The 23,979-nt window shown below is 51.5% G+C and overlaps 1 protein-coding gene across 4 annotated transcripts in view; it reads right to left on the reverse strand.

Moving 5' to 3' along the window:
- BCL9L (BCL9 like) overlaps window positions 1–23,979 on the reverse strand; it is a 45,394-nt gene that overhangs the window by 9,866 nt on the left and 11,549 nt on the right. For all 4 annotated transcript variants that reach the window (XM_057379038.1, XM_057379037.1, XM_057379036.1 and 1 more), the window contains exons 2-4: window positions 3,513–3,876; window positions 1,708–1,830; window positions 374–584 (exon numbers count right to left, since the gene is read on the reverse strand). In XM_057379038.1, the coding sequence (XP_057235021.1) occupies window positions 374–584; window positions 1,708–1,830; window positions 3,513–3,813 (635 nt within the window). In that variant the 5' untranslated portion in view covers window positions 3,814–3,876. The remainder of the gene's footprint in view (window positions 1–373; window positions 585–1,707; window positions 1,831–3,512; window positions 3,877–23,979) is intronic.

Genomic DNA, 23,979 nt, shown 5'->3' on the forward strand with positions numbered 1-23,979 from the left:
TACCACRTGTTACATTCCCTGTGAACCCCCACCCCTAAGAAACTTTCAAATCAGACCAGCAGCCCACACCGCTTTGGGTGAATCATTTTGTTGGATTCTGACTAGCTGTCCTCTGAAGTGGATGATACAGAATGCAGAGCCAGGCCTCACTGGGAGGAAATGGGCATTTAAGTCCAAGTTTGCCCACCTGCAGTGGCTGCCAGCATACCTCAAGAACCCAAGGGGGTTCCCACTCTGGGCAACCAGTAAGACACAGGTTTCACCAGCTCTCTTGTGCTCAAGTGCAGCATGCAGCAGGCAGGTATGACAAGGCAGGCCAGGTGTGACCAGGCCAGCCGATACCAGTGGGGGAGGTATGGGGTTTACTGCTTACGTGTTAGCAAGGTGCGTTGTAAAGACATAAACGAACTGTGAAGGCTGCTTCCCGGTTCCGCCGCCTCCACCTCCTGCAGCCTCTGACCGCAAGCCAGGGGCAGCACCATGGGATACTCCAGAAGCACTGCCCTCGCTCAGGTTCGGCAGCGGGTTGGACCCTGAGCCAAGCTGTGGGGCCGTGGACATCGCAGGATCTGCTACATTACAGCCTGCGGGGGCAGAGAAGACGAGCTGCCGGGCGGTCCAGCAGGTGGCAGCGCCGGCCAGCCCGGCCCGGGCTGCAGTGCACAGCACAGGTGACTGGCAGTCGTCAGCCGTTATTAAGTAAGATCCATAATTAATATTAATAAGCACTGCAATTACCAGAGGCATGCCCTGCCTTCCTTTAACCTCGCCCCTTAACTCAGCTGACTCCCTGCTCCCCTGCAGCTGCCTCTCCCCACTGCAGCAGCTGCTGCAGTCCGACCCTGCCACCCCCCAGGCAGGGGACATCGCTGAGAACATGGGGGCTGTCTCGTTGCCAGCCCCTGCCCCTGGGGCAACCCCACCGTGACCCACTCCTGCCAGGCAGGCTGTCACAAGCGGCACTATCCTTTACCGCACAGGTTGTGGACTGTGCTGAGAAGCGCAAGTGGATGTTCTGGAGACAATGGAGACAATGCACTGGCAGGCACAAAGGCCACCCTCTCCTCGCTTTTCTACATGTTCACGCTCTCCATCAGCCACAGGCATCTCCTTGGGCCCCACAGGACCTTGCCCCATCTCTCAGATATTCTCCCTGTTACAGTTTGAAAGCAAAGTGAATAGTAGATACAAAATGTCAAAGATGCTTTTGTAAAACAGAAGGGACCTACAGTTCATTGCCCCAAAAAGTGCACACTTGGGGCAGCTGAGCTCTGCCTCAACCACAGTCAAGACCCCAACAGCCCCTTTAGACTCAGCTGTCTTGACAACACYGCTGCAGAGAGAAGGGTGAGCGGCCTGGCATGGACTTGCAGCTCTTGCTGCAACAAGTGCAAATGCACATCACACTCCGGCAGCCATTATCACCATGGCAGTGTGGCCAGAGCAATATACAATAGGGACATTCCACCTCAATACCTTTTCCTCCAGCATCTCAGTAGCATCTGCACAAAATAGGTCCCAGACCTCACTGCATGGCAAACATTCTCACAGCACAATGACCACCAACTGCAATTGGCCCCCCACACACTTGGCTAAGTGAGCACACACAGGCAAAGTTAGAGGTGCCAGTTTCATCAGCCCTACTCAGCTGCAGCAAGGACCTGGTCTTAGTCAAGTTTCAGAGCTCATAAGGAGACAGTCACTCACTGTGTGCACTGCTGATGGGTTTGTCGTCTTCCTCGCTGTCCGGCCCAGAGCACCATTCATCGCCGCTGTATGGCTGCTTTCTTTCCAGCACACACCGTCGCTTACTACGGGGAGCCACCTCACCTGCAAAGAGACAGAGCCATCAGAGGTGCTGAGTAGATCTGTATGGGGCTGAAAGGCTCAGGTCGTGCCCAGCTGGGTGTGCATGCTGGCAGTGCCAACCCAACCAGGATGCACTAGGCAATAAGCCTTATGCTAACATCTGCCCAGCACTGGTTAAGAAACTGAAGCATCTGCTTGGTCTGGACTCCTTGTCTTGGCAGCCAGACGTAGTGAGAGTCCCCTCTGAGAGCAGAATTTCAGAATGAGATGTATTTCTTACTGCCTGAAAGGTGTCTACAAACATAAGGTATGTCTACCTGCAGTTCCGAACCACCAGAGAGCTTTGGGCACTACCTGTAAATTGAAAGGGTCCATGATTCAGCAATTAAAACTTGAATATAGAATGGGAGGGCACGTTCACATCCTTTGTAGGAACAAGAGACAGACTCCTGCCCTCCACTGACATTAATCAAGCCGGGGCATTCATGCCCTCTATAAACTTGTATCCTCCCTCCACGTGTCCCCTCTCTCAGATGGGACTGATGCAGCTCAGTGAGGAGTGGCTTGCCTAAAGGCACTTAGGGACTCAGGGAGAGTAATCAGACACAGGATGAATGTGTTTTATATAATGAAACATCGTCTGGCTTTACTTTTTTTACATCATCTAGTGGTTTCTAGACCGTATTCACATGATCTGTCAGTGTATTAGGAACATAGGAGATTCAGGCACTTCTGATCAAGCCATTTCAATCATTTTCTTGTGGAAGTGTGATTACAAGACAGTTCCGGGATAAACCTGCAAATGTTTATGATCAGTGGTGTACGGTTACCCCTGCAACGCTATGGGGAGAAAACCTTCCTTGGGGGCAGGAAGTCCATTCAGGTACATTTTACCTGTTCTTCCAAGGCACAGCTCTGGCCTAAGCCAGTCAGGAAACATGGCTTTGACTGTGAAAATAAATCCTTAGGAGCACAAGCCAGAACAGCAGCTCTGTGTCTGGGGACTGTGTGTGAGTCTTGGTTGGAACCAAGGACCACTGGAATTTCTCCTCCTACAACCGACCATGAGATGCCCAAGTATCCCACACAGCCACTGAGCATGGAGTTTGATGGAATGCAAGAGGTTACAGGGAAGGCTGCTGAGGACAGGGAAGGAAAAGAGTTTAGAAGCACTGAGTCAGCCCTTTTCCAGAAGCCACATGCTGTAACACAAGAGTTATCCACTGCTGATGAAACCACACTGTTCAGACACTGACCCCTGCAGCACCTCATTGCTAACCATGTCTGAGTCGTTGGGCAGCTGCAAGAACACCACAAAGAAGCTCTCTACCAACAGCAAGGAGATAGAAAACAACTCAGTCTCAAGCTGAAAGTTTGCACATAGCACATGCAAGGGTATTTGGCACAGTTTCAGTGAACCATGCTATTGCTTAGCTGGTCTCAGTAGCCTGTGAAAAACCAGTCCCAGATTCTGGTGTTACAAATGCTTTAGGGAATGAAATGCAAAGCAAATGAAAACTCAGCCACTCTGGTCCAAAAACGGCAGATGTGATAAGCAGTGATGCAAAGTCACAGAGAAGCCAGGACAAGCCTGGACAGAAGACATAGCACAGAAACCCAAGAAGCTCCCATCCCAAGTCCTGCCAGGATGTCTGTAGCAACTGAGAGAGAACATGCTGAGACAAGATCTAGGAGAGCATTACCTTTTGATTCTGTGTCCTGTGATGGGGTGTTGGCTTCTCGCTGTTCTCCGGAGTCCACCGAGATACTTCGTTCCCGCTTCACCTTGCCCTTCAAGGAGCTGAAGTTTGGGACAGTGCTCTGGCTGTTTTTCAGTCCAGAGTTGCCAGGGGAAATCTGGGTGGCCTTGCTGCCATGGCTGCCTGCCCCCACACCCTTTGAGCCCAAGTTACAGGTGGTTGCTTGGCTCACATTGTGGTGCTGGGCCAGGGCACTGCTGCTGCCTGCCTTGCCATGGCTGGGCAGTTTGTTGTCAGGGTGCATTGGCTTGGCTAAAGCTTCACACAGTGCCAGTGGAGGGAGCTCCCAGGTCCTTCAATCAGAAACCTGCAAGAGAAAAGAGCAAAAAGTTAGCCTAGCGCCCCTCGCATGGGTGCAGATGCTGGTGGCACAGCCCAGGGCCAGTGCACTGGGGCTGCAACTTGGTCACACTGCCAGACAAAGACCATGGCAAGTCACAACCCAGAGATGCTCACACTGGGAACTAGCCCTGGCCCCTTTGAGCAAAAATCCTGCTTTGCAGTTAGTCACATGCTAACAAGCTGTAAACCCTCATCCAGGCATGGCAGACTTACCAGCACTTCAAGGAACAGGCATAGACACGACAGCCCTCATTTCCAAGGCCACAATGAGAAATGGCTCAATGCCAGCCTGGCCCACTGGTGAGCAGAAAGATCCTCAGCGCTATTTTGCAGGCATTCCCAGATTTTAGACAAGTTTGTGACCTTAGAGAGAAATCTGGTGCCCTACTGTTTGCAGGGCATTTTGCTGCTAAGTAAGTTTCCTCTGCCCTGACAAACACACAGAAGACAACTGAGCAGACAGTCTTGACGCAGGCCTATGAAGAGAAAACTGGGACAGAGCAGGGGATGAAGGCTGAGGCTACTGAGAAAGAGGCAGTGAGTTGCAAGTCAAGGGCAGAGACGGGAAGTGCAGGCACTCATCAGACAACCTCTGTCTCTCCCAGGGGCCTGAAGGACAGTTCTAGCTCCTGCTTTAAGGCTCTCAGTGAGGGGATGTCCACTTTAGAGGGAGCTTCCAGTCCAGGATGATGCAATGTGCCACAGGGCTGCTGGGATAGCAGGGTGACGCACTCCTGCTCCAAACCCAGCCCAGCTTTCTGAATAGCCCCGCAGGCTGAGACAGAGGAGAGGAGGTTAGGGCAGAACACAAAAGTTTCTGGGCTGAGGGACACGCATGCAGCTAAGCAATGCTGCAGCAGCCCTCCTTGCAAGATCTAGTTGCTTTGGCAGTCTCATGCTCACACTGGGAATATTCCCCTTGGAGGCATTAGAGATGATTGGGATGCAGCTCCACATCACATTGTGTATTCTGGAAGGCCACCATAAACCCTTTGTTCAACAGCCAGCCCTGGTAACTACACCCTAACCCTGTCCCAGCTGTTTTTACTTCTTGGGAAAGCTGGAGGAAAGGAGAATAAACCACATATTCATGGAAGCTGCGGTATTACTGTTTGCTCACATCCGCTATACGCTTTGCATGACACTCCCCCAATGCAACTGAGAAGCTTTCCTGTGCACAGGCACAGAAATTTCCCAGCATACAAGGAGGGGTGTTACTGGGTCCATGGTGTGCTCCTCCCATTTGGACTACGCAGGCCAGATGCTGCGCACAGATTTCTTCTGCCACCCAGGGACAGGAAGCACCAGCTCCAGACCAAACCCCACGTGTCTAAGCACCAAAAGAGCTCAGCAGCGCTACGCATGCTGCTCCAGGCTTGCTGAAAGTGAGCCTGGAGATACCACCAGCAACAGCCAAATGATCACTCTGCCAGGGCAAACCATTGCACCTTGCAAAGAAAGCAGAGTGAAGCACATTTGGCAGACCCATAATCCCCAAAAGACTGTGATTGCCACAAGGTGCAGGCTGCAGCTTGTCATGTACTATGAGCCAATTCTGTGCCTGCAAAAAGGGTCTTCTTGACACCTGCCTCCCTGCGAGCTGAGCTGGGGGCTGCTGGCACGCTATGCAAACAGTGCCACGGCACAGCCTGCCCAAGCATTCTTAGTGGGATCCTTCGTACACAGCTTGCTCTATCATTGCTTCCTAACTCAGAGTTGTTAGTTGCTCCCTCCTCCTCCACCTCTTCCCCATGCACCTCGGTGGGGGCTCTACTCTAGCCTGGAGGAAGATGGTGAGCCACAGCACTGATTAATTTTCACAGCACATAAGGGAGTTGCTAGCCCTTTAAGTGTCAGCCCATCTTGCTTGCTCGCTCTTGTTCTCCAGAGACCTATTAATAGCAGCTGGAAAGATCACATCAGTCTCTGGATATTTATACCCCACATTCCACACCAGGAGAGATTTATGTCAGAGCTGCTGTCCCAGTGGCTGCCCAATTGCTCTGTCAAACCGTTTGCAGGGGGAAGGGAGCCGAGAGGGGAGGGAGACATGGAGAGGGCAAGCAGGGAGGAGGAGAAGGTCCATATGGCACAAGCTGCAATGTTAAGCACACATGCTGTCTGCAGCCGCTAGCTGGCCAGCCACAGGGAGCCTTCAGCCCCATTGGAAGAGGCTGCTGCCAGACAGCATTCCAGAAAACTAGCCCTGCAGCAGCTCCGGCTGCTGGTGGCCCAGAGGCCCTCCCCCACCTCCACTCTGCTGCACTCGCAATCCCTGCAACACACTGCACCACAGTCCTGAGGGTCACCAACCCACTGACACCATTGTGTGCCTAAACCCACCGAGGGTGTAGCCACAGAGGAAGTGCTTCCATTTCAGCGGCAGGCTGGGAGATCGAGGTCTGCCTGTGGCACATCTGCATGGGCATGATGTGATTCAAATAGATCCCAAAGTGCTTCACTGAAAATACGAATGCTCAGCAGCATTGCAGTACAACCCTAGTACAGCCCAGCATGGTGAATACCTCAGGGAGGGAGGAAGAAGTCCAGGGCCCTGAAAGCTCGCTCCTGCAGAGATGCACCTCCTGTCCCCCTGGTTCTCAGATATCTGAGACTGCATGGAACACACACTTCGATCCCGAAGGACCTGGCAGTCACCGTGACAAAACCTTCAGGCACTGCCTGCAGCGTGGATGAGCCTCATCAGCTGTGAGGTTCCTTCAAAATGTAACATCTGGGGGGYACCTACTTTCTTTCTTCATTTTAGACTAGGCTGGTGCTCCAGGAAGGTAATTCAAAATCTTACTTGAGGCAGGATGGAAACCTATCCTGGGCTGACAGACAGATCTGGCTAAACCTCAGAAAGCCCTCCTCTTCCAATGTTCACTCCGGGGGATAACACTTGCCTCACAATTCCTAATGGGACAAATGCCAGAAGCAGCTTCCTGAAGGTTCTGCTCTGCTTTCAGGAGTAGCAACAGCTGGATTCTGTTGCAGATGGAGAGGAGGGATCCGCCTAGGCCTGTCATCTGTCTGGTCACAGCATGACAATAGGTACCTCGATCCCTGTAAGCTCCTTTCACATATCCTGAGATTCAAACTACATTTCAGCAGTCATGCCACTCATCTGGGCCACAGAAGATAATTAATTAGAAAATAGACACACCAATACCAGGAGACAAATAATTCACAACATCTCGAAAAGAACAAAAGAATACTGCACAGAAATCTGTCTTTCTCTGCAATTTAGCAACACACCCACTCCAGTCTGGTAGTTTTAAAGACAATAGCAAACTTAACTCCCAGTGGTTAAAGCAAGAAGACGAGATGGCTGGCTTCTGCTCCCGGCTACCACCAACTCCATTTGTGACTCTAAATAAGATGCCTGGGTTCTGGGTGCCTTGATTCCCCCATCATTACACAGGGGGACAACCCAGCCTACCTCCTGAAGGGAGGAAGCTTTCAAGGCACAGTAAGTATCTACTGAACAAAGGGCTACATCCAAATGTAGAGAGTGTTTGCACCCAGTATATTTGAAAAGCCACAGCTTTAAATCTAAGGCTTGGACCTTAGCAGACCAGAAACCTTGAAACAAAACAACAGAAACTGCTTTCAGTAAGCCTCCTCCAGTACAGTCTGAACAGCAGCAGAGGGAGAGAAGTAGTGAGCTCTGTAAGTAGTAAGCAGGAGAGACTGGGCTGAACATTTGCAATGCGGGAATTGCTAGCTGATAGTTGAAGAAACCTGAAACCAAACTGTGTTCCCGGAGGACTTTCTGGTGAATCATGCTCCCACTCTCTCCAAGGATGATAACAGGGATTCCCAACGCTGCCGCGAAGAATGCGAAGCGGAGCCTGTGCCTACCGCCAGCCTTGCAGCTTCCACATCTGGGAGCTGCCTGGCATTGCTGCCGTGCTATCCCTCTTGGAAGGAGGCACAAGTGAGGAAGCCAGGAAAACAGAGCCACGACAATTCAAAAAGGAAGGCGCTTTGCCACACCTCCCTCCCAGCAGATGCTGGGAAGAGCTCTTGTGAAACTCAGATGACTACCAAATTGTGCACACACAGTAGACACCAGAACACAGGCCTCCTGAGCTGTGCTGTGTGTTCCACAGTTCACCAAAACCTAACATACAAGACACCCAATGTACAAGACACCCAGCATACAAGATGGGTTGTGACACAGTGATGCAAGGTGCAGAACCCTTCTCTGTCAGCCTGTCCAGGAAGTAACAAGGCCAGATTACCATTGCAAACACCCTCTAAGCACATAACCTGAGTTGATAACCATCAAATCACTCACTACAAGCTACAATCCTGGACAAGCCCAATCCAAAACATCCTATGGACACCAYCACAAACACATGCTGAACACCCTGGCTTTTGAAATGTGAGGTCCTAGGCAAACTGAAGGGCTTCTTGAAGAAAGACATTAGGCAGAGAACAGCAGGAGAGACCCCAGAAACCTGCTGCTCCCTCCTGAAACACCATGCACTCCAAATCTGGTGTGGAGACCCCTGACACATGATCCAACACCAGTCCTAGATTACCAGTCCTCCCAGGGTTAACAGCAGAAGGAGTTGAATGCCTCCAGAGAAATACCATACCATGTCAATGAAGACAGTGAGGGAAAGACTATGACAAACTTTGCAGAAGCAAGATTTCTGAAGGCTGAAACCCTTGGATTATTTCTGATTTAAGTAAAGACCAGAATCAGAAACTTGACCTTTTCCAATGGTGTTTCAAAAAATGGTGTTTCAAAACAATCCTTTACACAAGGTCATTCAGTAGGTTTTGAGTCTGTCCCAGTGAGAAACAAACCTCTCAAAACCAGCAGTGAAATGGCATTACTGTCAGCCAGCCAGCCCCAGCCAAGAGCCAGAGACGGGTTTGAACAGCCAGATGAGCCTGAACCTGACCTGGGCCCAATAAGCACAGCTACGAGACATCCCACTACATAGCAACCAATGACTGCAGGATCATCTCCCTGATCCCAGTATGGGAACATTTGTCTGAGAGTGCTCATCACCAGTGAGAACAGCCTTAACCCAAGCTGCTGCTGCTAAAGGCATTCTCATTTGAGCATTGCTTTGGCCAGATGCACTCGGAAACACTGCAAGACAGGGAATTCCACTGGGCAACTCTGCTGACAAGGGTCATCTGTTTCAGATGTATCATGAAATTATGTTGCTCTTACACCATCACACTGATAGACTGGAGAAGCCCCTTTTCACTTCTATTTATTTTTTGGATCTTTCTTGTGCTCTTTCAAATGGCAGAGAAGGTGGCACCCTTGATAGGTATATGGGATGGTTCTAAAAGACCTGCAGAGAGAATCTAATGCTCTTTTGAATCCTAGCAGTTCTCTGAGTCATTTTGGCATGCCCTGCTGGCTTCCTGCCATTTGAAACTATCTTGGGAATGATGAATTTCTGTGGGGCTGCTTGGCCACAAGTCTCAAAGGTCTTTAGTAGAAGAAAACCTCAGATTCATGTCTCCTTCCACCTAGGGACACACATCCCATGTAGCAGGGGTGGAAGCTGAGGCTCAAAGACAACAAGGGGGATTGGTAATGCCACTTGATATCTGCCCAGCACCCTACTACCTCTCTCCTGTCACAGCTTCAGCCTGATCAGGGTTAGAAGACCTTTTCTACCCCTTATATGTCTCCCTAGTTCAACAGTTTCTCCTATTCCTCTCCTTGCCGCAGCCTCAGCCAGTCTGGCTTCCGGTCCTGTGCTCAAGGGGTTTCCAGGTCTAAAACCAAATTTACAGATCCTTCTAGTTTCCCAGTCSAACTGGTGTGTTCCCTATAGAAACCCTGCTTGTGCCAGACATTATTCGACAGTCACATGTGGCTCTACTGGGATGGTAACAAGGAACTGTTTCAGACACTGGCKAGTGTGACTTGCCCAGGGTGGCTCAGCCAGAGATCTGCAGGAAGCTGCAGGTGCCCCACATGCGGGGCAGTGCAGCCACCTGTGTGCTGTAGCTTAGTAGACTGCAGTCAAGTAACAGCATCTAGTAGGTCAGGAAATAAAGCCAGAAATCTCCTCCAAAGGTACTGCTGCAACTCAGGGAGCTTAAGTTTTCTCTGAGGCGGGATCTCACCCTGCAGTATGTGAAATATGGCAAGGAACATGGGCTGCTGTGACAGCTGGACAACCCCACGCAGCCTCTGGCTGGATGCACAAAAACAAGCTCATCTTGTACGTGGACGGGGCAGTTTCCCGAGAAAACCCTTTGGGTAGATAACATCATAGGCTGCAACGCAAGGSTACAACACAAACCTTCCTGGTCAGCTGCTACATGGGATGAAGACACCTCCTCAGGCCACTTCCACTGTGTTTGTGCAGTGGGCTAACTGGGACTGGGCAAGTAATGCTAAAAAGCCTAGCTAGTGAGCTCTGCCTCATGCTGCCCTTGGCTACACCAGCTTTCCTGAGCAGCAGTGCTCACAGCTGAGACCTTAAAACCCCAACTTTTCCACAACTGTTGCAGGGGAGACAAGACTTGCCTAGGGTCATACATGTCAGATAAACAGCTGATACAGCTAAGCCTACGAGGACAGTCTTTCAGCTGCATCTAGGATTCAGTAATGGTTTTAGGATCCTTTGGCAATAACAAAAGAAGTCTGCAATGCCAGCARTGTGCAGGACTGGAACGAAGCAAAGCCAGAACATCACAAGCAGCTGCAAGCTTTAACACAACAGTTTCTACTCTTCTTTTTAGAAGCTTCTTTGCAGGGCTCTGTGACAGACTAGCCATTGTCAGCAGGGCTATCACACTGGGTAGCCTCCCAGCCACATGTCTCCAAGCCAGAGACACGAGAGCTCCTGAGCACTGCAGGGTCTGTTGCCTATGGCTGGTCCAGCTTCATGGCACCTGTCCAGAAGCACCAGATTCTCCGGGGACCCCACCTCTGGGCCCGAGGTGAAGCCACTAGATGTCACCGTCACCCAGGGCATCCACAGCCTGCCTGGGGCTGAGCACGGGCCAACTCGCTGCACCTCCTGCCAGCGAAGCGACAGCCAGGCAGGGACACAGCCCGCTACGTGCACTCGGACCCCAGGCTTCCTTGGCACCTCAGCCCTTACACCAGGGCCTCGCAGGGTGCAGTGGATTGTGCTGGGGAGCAGAGCCATGCACCACATCCCTGCAGCAATGCTTACTCTACTCTCTCAGACTCCAGTGGCACAGAGATGCCTGTTACACACTGCAGGAGAGGGCTAGACATCCCACACCACCTTGCAGAAAACCTGCCCAAAACACTAGGTCTCTCTTTGAGCAAGCTCCGATCACTTTGCAGGCTGAAGAACAGCACAGTCTTTGCAGACAGGGGTCCCAGCAGGAAACCCTTGTGGCAAAGACACCCCTGCCACCTCTCGCAGCACTCTGCACTACAGCTGCACCCTGCTGTACAACCAGCAATGCAACACGTTTGTTTGCCTTTGAGGAGGCTCATGGAAGAGTCCGGGAAGGGCTGGACTCTTCCTGTGCCCGATCCTAGCACTAAATGCAACATACAAAGGACACACCTGTGCAAAAGGAAGAGACTGGAACACCTGCAGGCCTGCAAAGTGCCTGGATTGCAGCACCATGTCGGCGCAACTGGGCACACACGTGTATGGACCCCACCACACCTGGGGAGAGGGAGCTAACAGAGAAATGCGGGAAACAGGGGGAAGCAGGGTGGTTGCCTCAACACCTTGCCTCCCACACTGCCCTCTGGCAGCCTGGACTGTAGAAGAGATGCAGAGAGCTGCTGAACACTCCTCCAAGATTATAAATACCAGGCCCAGCAGCAGCAAACGCTGAGCTCTATATTTAAACCACCGCTGAGGTCACTTCCTGCTCTCAGCAGCTCCGCCAGCCCCCACCCCTTGCCTCGCATTTGCATCCCATCATGACTAAGGCACATCGGGGTGTAAGGTCATAGGGAAAGCGGCTATGCAACTACCTCGCAGGAAATTCCACCCTGGGAAACCTTTCACCTTCCCCAGTGCAGAGAGGATCAGCACGGGCAGCAGAGATCCAGCAGCTAAGTGGTGGCAGCTGCCTGCAGGCAGCACTTGGGATTCCAGTGTTGGGCTGGAAAGGGAGGGAAAGACCTCAAGCAGAGCCACTGCTCCCCCTCTGGCTTTACCACCAGAGTCTGGGCTAGCACGCACCGATCTGGAAAGAGGTTTCCCCACTGCACACTCCAAGGCAGCAGCTGTTCTACCTCCTCACCATGCTTCACCTTTACCCTCAGAAGCCTCCCCCATAYGTAAAGCTGAAACTCCCCAGCCACTCGAGGGATGAAAAGTGGCACGGTCTTCCCCATGGACACGGTCCCAAGTTTCAGGGGCTACTCTGCCCTCACACAAACACTCAAACAAATCACAGAGCTTCTCCAAAGACACAGTGATCTAACCCTGGCCAGGCCTCCAAACACCCAAAGGAAACAGGCAGAAAGAGCTAGGAATTGCCCCATCTCACTAAGTGCAGCCCTTTGGGGTGGCAGTGAGCCCTTTGTGTAGCAGCAGATGTACAGCCATAGATGAAGAGAAAGGCCAAGAGGCAGCCTGTCCTGGGGCTCCCTCCAGAGAGCCCCTCTACCCCACCAGCAGAAAGGAGTCTTGCTAACTTATGACTGGCCAAGTGGGCAAGGGCTTCTGACATTCCTCCAGCTCTGAGGTTTGCAGGAGACTTTGGGGTTTGCAATGGCCCTTGTGGCCAGAGCCCAGCTGCCCAGGCTCAGCCAGAACAAGCTCTGAAGTGGATTGTTTGCACTAGGTACAGTAGCTGGKGTCATCAAGTGGTCCCAACTCAGCCCTTGGCTCTCCACAGTTAACTCTAGTTCTGCCCTTACTTAAGAAACAGAATATTAAAAACAAAAGTATTGCAACAACAAAGACCAGAGTACARAGAAGAGTGCAAAGGCTACTGTGTGGGAGGAAATGAGATCTTTTGGAAGCAGGGTGGCTGTTTACATAATGATATAAGCAAGTTAGCATCAGGGTTTGGAGAAAACCTAGTTGGTGACTTCCACGAGATATATATTACGTTTCGAAGTCCTCGGCTGTTTGGATTACCAAGCCAATTCTCCAGTCTCTGAGCTAGCATGAGATACATGGGGATCAACATCTCTGAAGACTGATATCCAGAAAGTTTCCCGTACAGAGTCTTGGCATGCTAGCCAAATGCCTCTTCCTTTCCATCATCCCATAGATTCTGGAGAGGAAGTTTGTGACAGAGCAGGGGTGATGAGGCAGCCCTATAACCCCTGGAATCAGCTGATCAGGAAACACCCATAGCAGAAAGCTGTAGGGAAGCACAACTGTTATCAGGAGATGGASAGTGCAGAGCCAGGAGCCGAGTGGGATACAACCATCCAGCTCCTTTGGCCAGTGACAGGATACTCGTCGTCCTCTTCAGTACACGGATATTGTGCTCTGGCTCTGAGCCTGCACCCGTGGTGAGGCATGTATGTGCCCTGCAAGGCTCGGTCTCCACAACAACAGGAACCAGAAGCCACAGCAGACCCCGAGCAGCTCATTGGCCCGGTATCACGTTACAGGACAGGAAGGAAGAAGGCACTTTGATCAGCTGGGAATTGCTTTAAACAGGTTCCACACCAATACCTCAGCCACAGCAATTAGCCCCCCAACACCCTAAATGTTCCATTCCTAAAGACATGTCCTGCTCTGGCACGCACATCAGGGCCTGAACAACCCAGCCACTGGCAGCTGCTCTCAAGGCAAGGTCATGGCAGAAAGCAGCCTGGAAGAAGGCAGAGAGCCTCCCTATTCCTTGTCAGAGGAAACCAAGGCTCAGTGGGGCCCTGTCTCTCTGGTGTATGTCTTCAGCTTGGGCGCATGCTAGCTTTCCTCATAACAGCAGGAAAAGGCAATTTTAGAGGCAGCTTGCAGAGACAGGCTGGTGCTCCCCTGCAGCTCCCCTCCTTGAACTTAAGGGCAGTGGGAGCTCCTCCACCTGCCCAGGGGACCTCCTGCCCCATGTATGACCATCCTGCAGCCTGCTCCTGGCAGGCAGAGGGTTAACGATGCCCAGGGAGCTGCAGGCAGCCTCCTCCTTGCCCTCTCAGGAACAATGGGGCCATTGTGGGAAGCAGGCAAGTGTGGGCAGATCCCAGGACTGGCAGCTTCCCAGTTGGGTGCAGTTGTTCCCGCCAGGTTCTCCCTCTGCCTCCTCAGGTAGGAAGAGAGCAGGTGGCTGCTGGCCCTTCCTGTGGGCCCTGGAAGAACACTGGCCAGCACAGCCACAGGAACACCATGTCAGAGTGTCCAGTGGCCCTGCCAAGCAACCTCGCTCCTCGCGATTTGCCTGGATACAGAATGCATCAGCCAGCCACAGACACAAAGCTGCCAGATGACACCACCACGCAGCAGACCAGACTGTGAGCTGGCTGAGCACTGCCAGCATCACACCTGGGTCCCCAGCACAATCAGCTGTGCTTTTGGGATATGCAGGGGGGTTCTGCAAGAGCTGAAACCAGTTTTTTCTCACTGTAAAGTTACATTTCAGTTGTGGGTACAGGCGCTGATCTGGGACCAAGAGCTTCTGGAAAGCTGAGAACTCCTCCATGTGACACACAGGCGAGCAGTGAGAACACAACTGTGCGTGGGGGGACTATGGTGACTGCTTTACAAGCTTCCACAATCTGAAAGCAGGATGAATAAGCAAGGAAGCAAGCAGCTCCAACATACTCCCACTCTCTATAGATTTTCATCTCCCATGCCCAGCACATCAGTGTACAGAAAACTCAGGGATGCTCTGAATTCACATCCTCAAAGCACAGAGCTGATCCCCAAGGCAACACCAGCACTCTGTCACACTCCCAGACTTTCCARCAGAGCTTCATGTCCCCTTAAGGATGGAATCAGCATACACAACAACCAACTCAGCTCATTGAGGCATACACTGAGTATCTGCGTGAAACATTTGGCCAAGAACCTGACTCTGGACAAACAGCCTTACTCAGGACTGCTGCATGCCGCCTCTAACATCAGAGGCACTTCTGACTGGCCCAAAGGAGCATAGCAGTGCAAAGACAAGCCCTATAACACCYAGCATTGCCTCCCTGGGATCTCCAAGCTAGGCACAAGCTGGTGAGCAGCTCCAAATATCTGGATTAACTGAAGTCCCAACACAGGAAAGGTGGAGCCCAGGTGCATGCCGTGGGTGCCACTGCACAACTACTGCAGCTCAAACCCTGTGGGGTAAAYTGCCGATCTGAGGGAGGAATGTCCTTTTCCACCTGATGCTGCAGCTGTTTCCCACATCTCACAACTCCCTTCTAGGAGCACAAATATAGGCCATCATTCTCTGACCTGGCAGCACCAGCTCTGCCAGTTGTGCCCACCTCCGTTTCATTTTTATCCAGTCTCTCAGAGCCCTGCACTAGCTCCAGGAATGCCACTATTTCCTAATTTTGCCAGAGCCGGACTGAAAAGCAGCTTGAGCAGACTCACACAGCTCCCCAGTTTTGCACCCCACTTCACGCTTTCAGAGCCAGTGCCTTTTTCCCCCGCAACTCTCAGATAACTACTCTGTCAGTTCTTTGCATGGCCCACCTGAGGACATAGTTTTCTTCCTTCCGCCCAGATCACCTTCGCCCATATCTGGTACTCAGCTCTGTGAAGGCCACTTCAAGACATGCCAAACAAGTTAAATACAACACTACCTCAGACCCAAACAGGAGGCTAGATGCTCTCAAAGAAAGGACTGCAAATAGAGCTGTCACTTCAAATGTGCCATGCTCCTTGCTTTGCAGCCAACTCTCTTCAACAAAGCAGCACAATCCCCAGATGGATTTTGCTCTTCCCTAAATGCTCAAGCACAAGGGTCCAAGATGAGGTCAGGTAAAAAAACAGCTGATGGATCTGACAGGCCAGGGTTTAATCTGCATCTCTTTACAAGATGGTGTGCCTGAAAGAAAACACAGTATCTACTTCCAACAAGGAAAAGAAAGAATCTGGGTAACCTTTTGCTAAAAGAGAAAAGAACAAAATAAAAGAAAAAATAATCAGGGCAAGAGGGACAAAACAATCTTTGTCCTCATTTTGCTGGTCACGCAAGCACAGGGCAGCCGCAGTACCCGCTGCCCCAGCTTGGTCAGCAAATAATAACCACAACCAGTCCATTTTCACCAAGGCTTATAGCAACCAGGCTCGATGGTCTAGGGAAAGCTGCGTCCCCTGAGAAAGAGGAAGAGCACAGACAGGATTTTCAGACTACACTGATAATCAGCTCACAGAAATCAGATAGAACAGTACACCCTCAGAGGTCATCGCTCAGCTCTACCACGTTTGCTCCAGATGCTGTCCCTTTAAATGTGGCTCTGGAGACCACACAAGGGTTAAATCTGCCTATAAATATCTGTTCTCAGCAGGGCTGCTGCTCTGAACCCTCCAGCCATCTGTTCTAGCTTTCCCCCATCTAAGACTCTAACATCTGAAACACGCTCACAATTCTTAGGAGTGCTCCCAAAAATAGACCAATGCCATGGCTTAGCTCCACTGCCAGTGTCTGTGAGTGCAGGAGCGTGTATGCCTGTGCCTGTGCCAGCACAAGCCCGGAGTCGTGCAAATATGAACATGTCTGCCTCCACGACAGTGAGCAGACGCGCACCGGCACGGGTCTGTTTGCATCCACGCTGGCGTGGGTGTGCCTGCTTAACCGCAAATGCATGTGAATCTGCACGAGCATGTTCACACTGGTATGAACCTGCATCTGTACACGTGTGCACATCTGTACTAGCGCGTGGGCGTGAGAGAAGGTGGAAGCCTCTCTGGTAGATGTGATGGAAGTCCTGCTGTGCCTTCTTCCCTGGAGGGACAGCAATGCTGCAGGACACAGCCAGGCACATCTCTTCCTGCCGCCTAGCCTCAGCACAAGCAGTCCTGCTGTACCCAGACACTGGCACTTCAATCCAGACAGGGAGCTTACCCTACAGCACAGCAGGGAACGGAGGGCACCAGTTCTCTTGTTCAATGCCTGACTCAGCAAATTCAGCAGTCCCACCTTTGGGCACTAGAACTTCATTGCGAAAGCAAGTAAAGCCTGATATGCGTGAGGCCTGGGACATACCACCCTACTCACATTCAGCTCAGTCTAGCAGAATTTTCTCAAACACTCCACAGAGAGAGCCCAGGCAAGGCTGCAGATAAAACAGCTTTGAAGAAGAGTGGGTTCCAAGTCTCTCATAGCTCTTTCCAAACATCGCCGACATGAGTGGGTTCACCTCCCTGACTGCCAAGCCCATTAGCCTCACTCCACATGGGCAAATCTAGGAGACAACAATCATCTTCATGGTCAAAAGCAAAACAGGAAATGAGCTGTCAGCTCCCAAATCTGGACACACTGTCCAAGAGCAGACCATCCTCCTGAGCATCCTCAGGACACAGTGCTGCTCTGGCCAAACACAGCTCATACTCAAACACCCATTAGCCACTGGAGACCATCACAAAGAAGCTCAGCCCTGACTGCTGGCCCTGTTGACATCACATCACAGTGATGTGCATGCACAGCCCCAGGGAGGGAAGAAGCAGTGTCCATCCTCCACATAGTGACAACAGCCCATGGATCAGACAGCAGCTATATTTTCATCTCTTACTACTTCCACAAGAGCGATTTTCCCTTTTAGACCAAGCAAAACTACAGACAAAGCCTCAAACACAAAAGCACCTGGCTCATTTCTGCCAGTCATTAACCCTCACAGTGATACGATGGCAAACACCTGCCACAACACAGCGCACGTGGTGCTAAGCTTCCTTGCCCAGCACACGCACAGAGCCCACTAGTGAAAAACTGTGGGGGGCTCCGTCAAAACTGTCCCAATAGGTATGGGCCAGTGGAAGGGACTGAGTCCACTGAAGTGTCATTTGCCTTTTTCCAGAGTGCATTCAAAAGGGCACCTGACAAGCAGGAAGGTTGGAAGGCAAAAACTACATACCATCACAGTTTTGCTCACAGTTTGCCAAGCTGCCCAGTATGTTTCACCCCTCTGATGTACTGGAGATAGCCAGCTAGCTCCAACAACTATAAGCGAGACTTTCAGTGAAGCCTAAAATGTAGGTACTCCTTCAACTCAGGTGACAACGGAAGTGCAAAAGAGCTAAGAGGAAATTCCAGTTCTTCATTTCAGGCTTTGGCAGGGAGATGTCCTAGGAAACAGCCTCAGCAGACTGAATCAACACAACTCTACTCTGTTTCTGAGAGAGGGAAAAAAAACCCCATTGATCCAGGTATTGATTTGCTGCAGGAGTTTCTGTTTGTTTAGAAGTCTGCCCAGGGGTCAGACTGTGTTACAAGCATCTTTCCTGGTGATGAGGTTAAAAACAGACTGTGCCAAACTCCAATCACCTGCCTGGGGAGCAGAATGCAAGTAAGTCTGGAAGCTAAGTAGTCCCTCAGGGATGCTCCCCTCCTCCACTTCCTCAGCTTCAAAAACTATGCTTTGCGTGGAGGAACACCACAAACAGCYGTAAGGCAGCACTGGCATTTTGAGGAGTTCAGCTAGGGTGCAAAAAGCGGGGCTGAAGGCCAGGCAGTCATCTGCAGTTTCAGATCATGAGGTGGAATTGATTTAAACAGCAGATCCATTTCAGGATTATTTTCCCCACCCCTATCTGTCAGAAGGAGCAACGGGATCTAGAGATCCCCACGTTTGCAATCCATCCAGGCAAGGGTTGAAAAATGACACCGACTAGGACAAAACTGAACTGACAAGTCTTGTTTCTTTCTCTCCAGCAAAACCAAAAGCAAACAGGTTAAGTACCAGGATCAAGGAGGCATTCACTAACAGAAAYAACTTCCAAAAGCACTATACATAAAAAGTTCCTGTACCAGGTCAGTTCCCCAGTATGTGTTTGGTGGAAAACCATGGTATCCACTTCAGTACCTGCCCACAGGTGCCAGCAAACTGCAGGCCAGCATATTCCTGTCCAAACCGTTCCTCCTCTTCTTCTGTCCTGGATGGTCACTGAGTGAATGACCACAAATAAGTTTAAGAAAAAAGGGTGGCTCTGTCAGGCACAGTGATTCCATCAGAGAGACACTCAGGTATTGGTACAGAGCTCTCTTCTTCCCACACCTCTTCAAGCCTATGGGCAACAAGCTYTTAAAGAGAAGCGATGACAGGCTGAGGACTATGCACTGGGTTGAGGACTAGGCACTAGGCAGGAGATACATTCCCAGTATCCTCCTAACCTCAAAGCTCCCCTAACTGCCCAGCAAATGTGCAGCATCCATTACCCTCCACTAATTTCCAGCCCCACAAATCTATGCCAACACCAGATCCCAGCATTGCTTCTCACTTTTCTTCACCTGTTCTGTCTTGCTGCTACAATTCCTGTATGAACTGCAGATATCTGCACACTGCAGCACTTTCACAGCCACCTCCAGCTTTACCGTATAGCTGACCATCAGAGATGGCCACCATCCATCAGTGAAGAGGTGAGGGCACAACTAAGTGTGCCGAGACATACYTCTTGGGGAATAATCGCTCCCCTCATGTCTGCATTGCCCATCTCACATGCAGCGAAGAGGCTCTGCCTTACAAGCAACTTGTGGGTACCTTTCCCCACTGTGTTCTCAAGCCTCTTTGTTCATCTTTCAATTCCCTTCATTTCAACAGAGCAAAATATTGTGAAGGATTAATTCTGCCTTTTAAGATTTCTTAGAACATTACATCCTTTCTTGCTAAAATAAAAAAAAAAAACAGTAAATCAGTTTCCCCCCTCCCCCACTTTTGCTGCCTTGCAAGTATGTCCTATGATTAAGCTGTGATATATGACAGAGGAAGCAGCAAACTAGTTCAGACCAATGCGGGTATCCTCAGTACTGCGTGTCTTGCAGCAGGCAGCCAGCTGCTCATTCTCATGCAGCTCCCTTGCTGAAGTACACAGAAGCCAGCGTCGGAGTGGAGCATTTGCTGCATTGTATGCATTTGAAATAGCAAAAATCAGCATAGATGTTAAGAAAACCTGTCTCTGAAGCCAACCGGCCAATTTGCATCTGAAAACTTCTCGCTGGAGAAGTGTCTTTCATTTACAGTTCAGTAAGTTTTACTTCTGTGGGGCACCACACACTCCGGCACCCAGCGACCCACTGGGAGCTGCAACACACACTGAGATCCCTGACTCGTCATGACCTGTGCCAGGTCAGGCTGGAACACAGGCTTACCACAAGGAAAAACGGAAAAAGCAGACTACTTGGATTGCACCTGCTTTACCCCCTGTGCCATCTCCTCTTCACTCTGGGAATGGGTCACAAGGTTGCCCACAGTTGGGGCTACAGAATTTGGATGCCTAGGAATTAAAAATGTTGATGGCCAAACCACAGGCCACAGCAAGGAAACCACTCCTTGTACCCCTGTCCTCAGGATACGGGTGTCATGAGCAACCCAACAGCACAAGGTGCCTGAAACCTGGCCAGCTGCCCATGCAGCCAAACACCCCTGAGACCCCCCTGACTAAAAGGGCATCTTGCCTCTACAAGATGTCGGCTATTCACACAGGAGTGTTGTTGGCTCCCATCTTCTCAATGGAAGAGACAACTTCAGGGCACATTTCAACCAGACCATCCCGCCACCCTAGCAGTGAAGAGCACTGGCTAACACTCAGGAACCTCACAGAGCTTCCTGTCCCCAGCGCACAGCCAGCATGGCTTCTGCGTGTGCCAAAAGACATTCAGCCATGTCTTTTGTCAGTAGCAGAAGGAGATTTGACTCCCAGTTCCCATCCTCCCAGGCCTAGCCTGCATGGTCTTGGGTAAGGCACCTCTCTATCTATTTGCCTGTAGATGATGCTATCAGCCTGCAAAGGTCTGAACATAGTGGGGAGCTCCCTCTTCTCCAAGGCTGCATCATTGTGGGCAGAAGCAAGAAGGCAAAGCCAAGCTGCCCTCCTGCACTTTCTCTCTCTAGGCTGACTTTGAAAACAAAAACCAGCTTCCACTTGTCCCAGCCCCAAGAGAGGAGGCAGAAAGAGGTTTGTTGTAAATACATGAAACTGTCGCTAAGCGAAGTAGAAAAAAAATCCAGGGGAAAGGGGGTGGAACAAGGGAGGGGACAAAACCACATTTTTACTTCTGGTGACCAGCCAGCTGACTGACTCAGACAGTTTGGTCATTTGCCATATAGATTCAAAAACAAAACCAAGCTTCAGAGAGGAGAGAAGGGGATTCAGATGAATGGGCTTTTTTCTTGTGTGTTGAGTAAATCCTAGACCGGCCCAAGACATGTTTGGGAAAATGGCTTGCCTGTCTCATTGTGCCCAGGGGTGCGGCCCAGAGAGAGCAAGGGGTAGCATAGATCTGGCTGGTGCCAGTGCCAAGTGCAATGTGAGACTCCCACTAAGGCCCTTTGCTCCTGGCAAACCACTGAAGTGCAGTGAAAGCCTAAGGTTCGAGGGCTACCCTCAGATCTGGTCTCCTCCAGCCACGCCAAGGGCTAGGGACTGTGGTCTGGGTCTCCAGGCAGGTATCACCTGCCTGACAGGTGGCACAGCCAAGGCTAAGGTGACTTGCTCCACTGAGTGTGTCCTACATCTCCTGGGAAGAGAGCTGTAGAGTCTAGGCTGCCTGATGCTGCAGCTGCTCTTAGGCCGCAGGCTACGGCTGCATTCTGTGGGCATCTCCTCACCTTCGCCTGCTCCTCACCAGAGGAATGTGCACAGGAGGTGGGAGGAGCAGGGAAGAGGTTGTTTTGAAATACCAGCTCCTATTTTATTTATCTGGATCCCACAGTGCCCATGGCATGGTAGCCACTTGTAATGAGTGTTCTGTTCCCGAAGAACTGTGCAAACAAAAACACATGCTCCCCACACCCTTTGCAGCAACATGCTGGCATGTTCAGCACAACACCAGACAGGCACTGCTCACTGCTCCACACCAACTCGGCACTTCCATACAACTGGATGGTCACAAAATCCTATGTGAATAAGCAGCTCTCGGCACTTTCCAGCTGCAGCAGTCATTACAAACACTAGCTGGTGAAGGAAGCCTCCTGAGCCTCCCACGCAGTGATCTCCCATAGAAACTGGCCAGCCTCCCTGGCAATTAATCCGTCGCTCACTGCAGGAAGTGCAGACAGAATAATTTACCTAAGGAGCTGATGACAAGTAAGTGCAAACCTTGTTCCTATTCCCATTTCAAGATAGCAGAACTGAGGCAAAGAAAAACCAAGACCCTGTCCAAAGCTGCCCCAGGTGACAGCAAGGCCAAGAAGAAAATCTTTGCCCTTTGGCTCCCAGTCCCTAGCATGGACACTAAGACAATACTGAAATGTGGTCCACCAGCAGAGCCCCACTGGCCCCATGGGAGCTCAGAAGACAGATACAGATGTGCATCCCGCAAGTGGGGGAAGCAGGTGCAGGATTCCCTCAGGGATTGCTGTAGCAAGGCACCTGGAGAGGCTGCTGCTGCCTGCACTGACTCACGCAGGGAGCAGGCACACAGACACAAGTACAGCTGCCAAGCTGGATGGGACCCACCACTGCAGGGTGAGGGGCACTGCTCCCAAACCAGTGGCTGGAGCTCTCCCCAGCTTTCAGTCTTCACCAGAAAGGTCTGCCTCACCTTTTAGAGGTGTTTAGGGTTTGAGCAGGAGAAGCACAATGTGGGGCTGGGGACGGGGTAGGGGAACGACAGGCAGAGGTTTGCAGCAGGCTAAAACGGGAGATTTAATAACTGTCGGRAAAAAATGGCTGCTTTATTGCAGGCAGCTTGTAAACCCTGGAGCCTGAAGGTCTGGGAGTAATTTCTCCCTCCCACGTGCTGGGCTCAGTTTGTACTGAGGGTCAGAGGCCAGTGCTTTTCCAAAGCATTCTGGGACAGACGCCAACTGGAGCAGGCTGCTCAACACCACTCCTGCAGCAGGGCCTGGGCTTTGAGCAGCAGGCTGGAGATACTATTAACCCTTTGCGGGGTGATTTCTCCCTTCCCCTTCTCCTGGCTCCAACCTTCCAGTGCCGGGAAGACAGCTGCTGCAGGCCCACCCGGGCCACCCCACCCGACTCTGGGCTAGTAAGGCCACTGGCCTCCCAAAAGGACCAGCTGGTGCTTCAGTATTGCCTGGGGCCTGTGCTCAACTCCCCATGTGCTGGCTCACCCTGCTCCTGACCCGCTAGTGACCCAGTCCTGCTTGCAGGCCCAATCCAGGAGTTGGACTCCTTGCAGAGGAAACCAAGAGCCGAGCACTTGGGGTAAAGTCTTGTATCAGCCTTGGCAAAGAGGGAATGGTCACTCATAGGAATGTGCCAACACCACCAGAGAAGGGAGAAGAGCCASGTACTGCTCTCCTTGAGCCCAGCACCAGTCCCTGCAGTCCATACATCTGCACCTGCCATGCCATTTACCTCTGGGAAGCCTCTGGGTACAAAGTCACAACCAGAGACACTAACTGAGGCACTCACTTGAGAGTGCTCCCATGGCCAGGGTCCTGCTAGACTCTTGGCACTGCTTCCCTGCTCAAAGGAAGGATGTCAGCCCCAGCAATCTCCTGGGCTCTGGTGCTCCCTCTGCCTCCAATTACCAGTTCTTTCTCCTCAAGATAACATCGTGCCCAGCTGCCTTCCCCTGCGCTCTTGCACTGATCTCTGGGGGAAGGCAACAACTGGCCTCCACATGGCACCTTCTGCTTCTCCTCAGCACTGGGTAAACACCAGTCCTTGCCTACAGCTGCTGGTGACACCCCGGTGGGGGCTTTAAAGACTGCCTACCAGAGCCCTCTTACCTCCTCAGCTGTCTCCTTCTAGGCACTGGGACAGGATCTAGAAGGTTGCGGAAAGCATGGCTTTGCTGTYGCGCCCCTGACTCGCAGCAGCTCTGGATCACCTGTGCAGGCRAGAGCATGGCTTTCTACAGCATTGCAGCTTCTCCTCTCAGGGATGTGTGAGAGCGTTTCCAGACTGCAGCCCAGCCCCTCTGCCCCCTTCTCAGCAAGTATTTGCCAGCACAGAGAGGAGCTCAGCTTTGTTTCTCAGTGGCATCTCTCAACTCACTCTCAAACACATGCCTCATCCTTCCCTCGCTTCACCTCCTTTGTGCTCAGTGCCACACC

Source organism: Malurus melanocephalus, unplaced genomic scaffold, assembly GCF_030028575.1.
Source record: "Malurus melanocephalus ecotype Western Australia unplaced genomic scaffold, MMel_1.1 scaffold_382, whole genome shotgun sequence".
NCBI classification, from domain to species: domain Eukaryota; kingdom Metazoa; phylum Chordata; class Aves; order Passeriformes; family Maluridae; genus Malurus; species Malurus melanocephalus.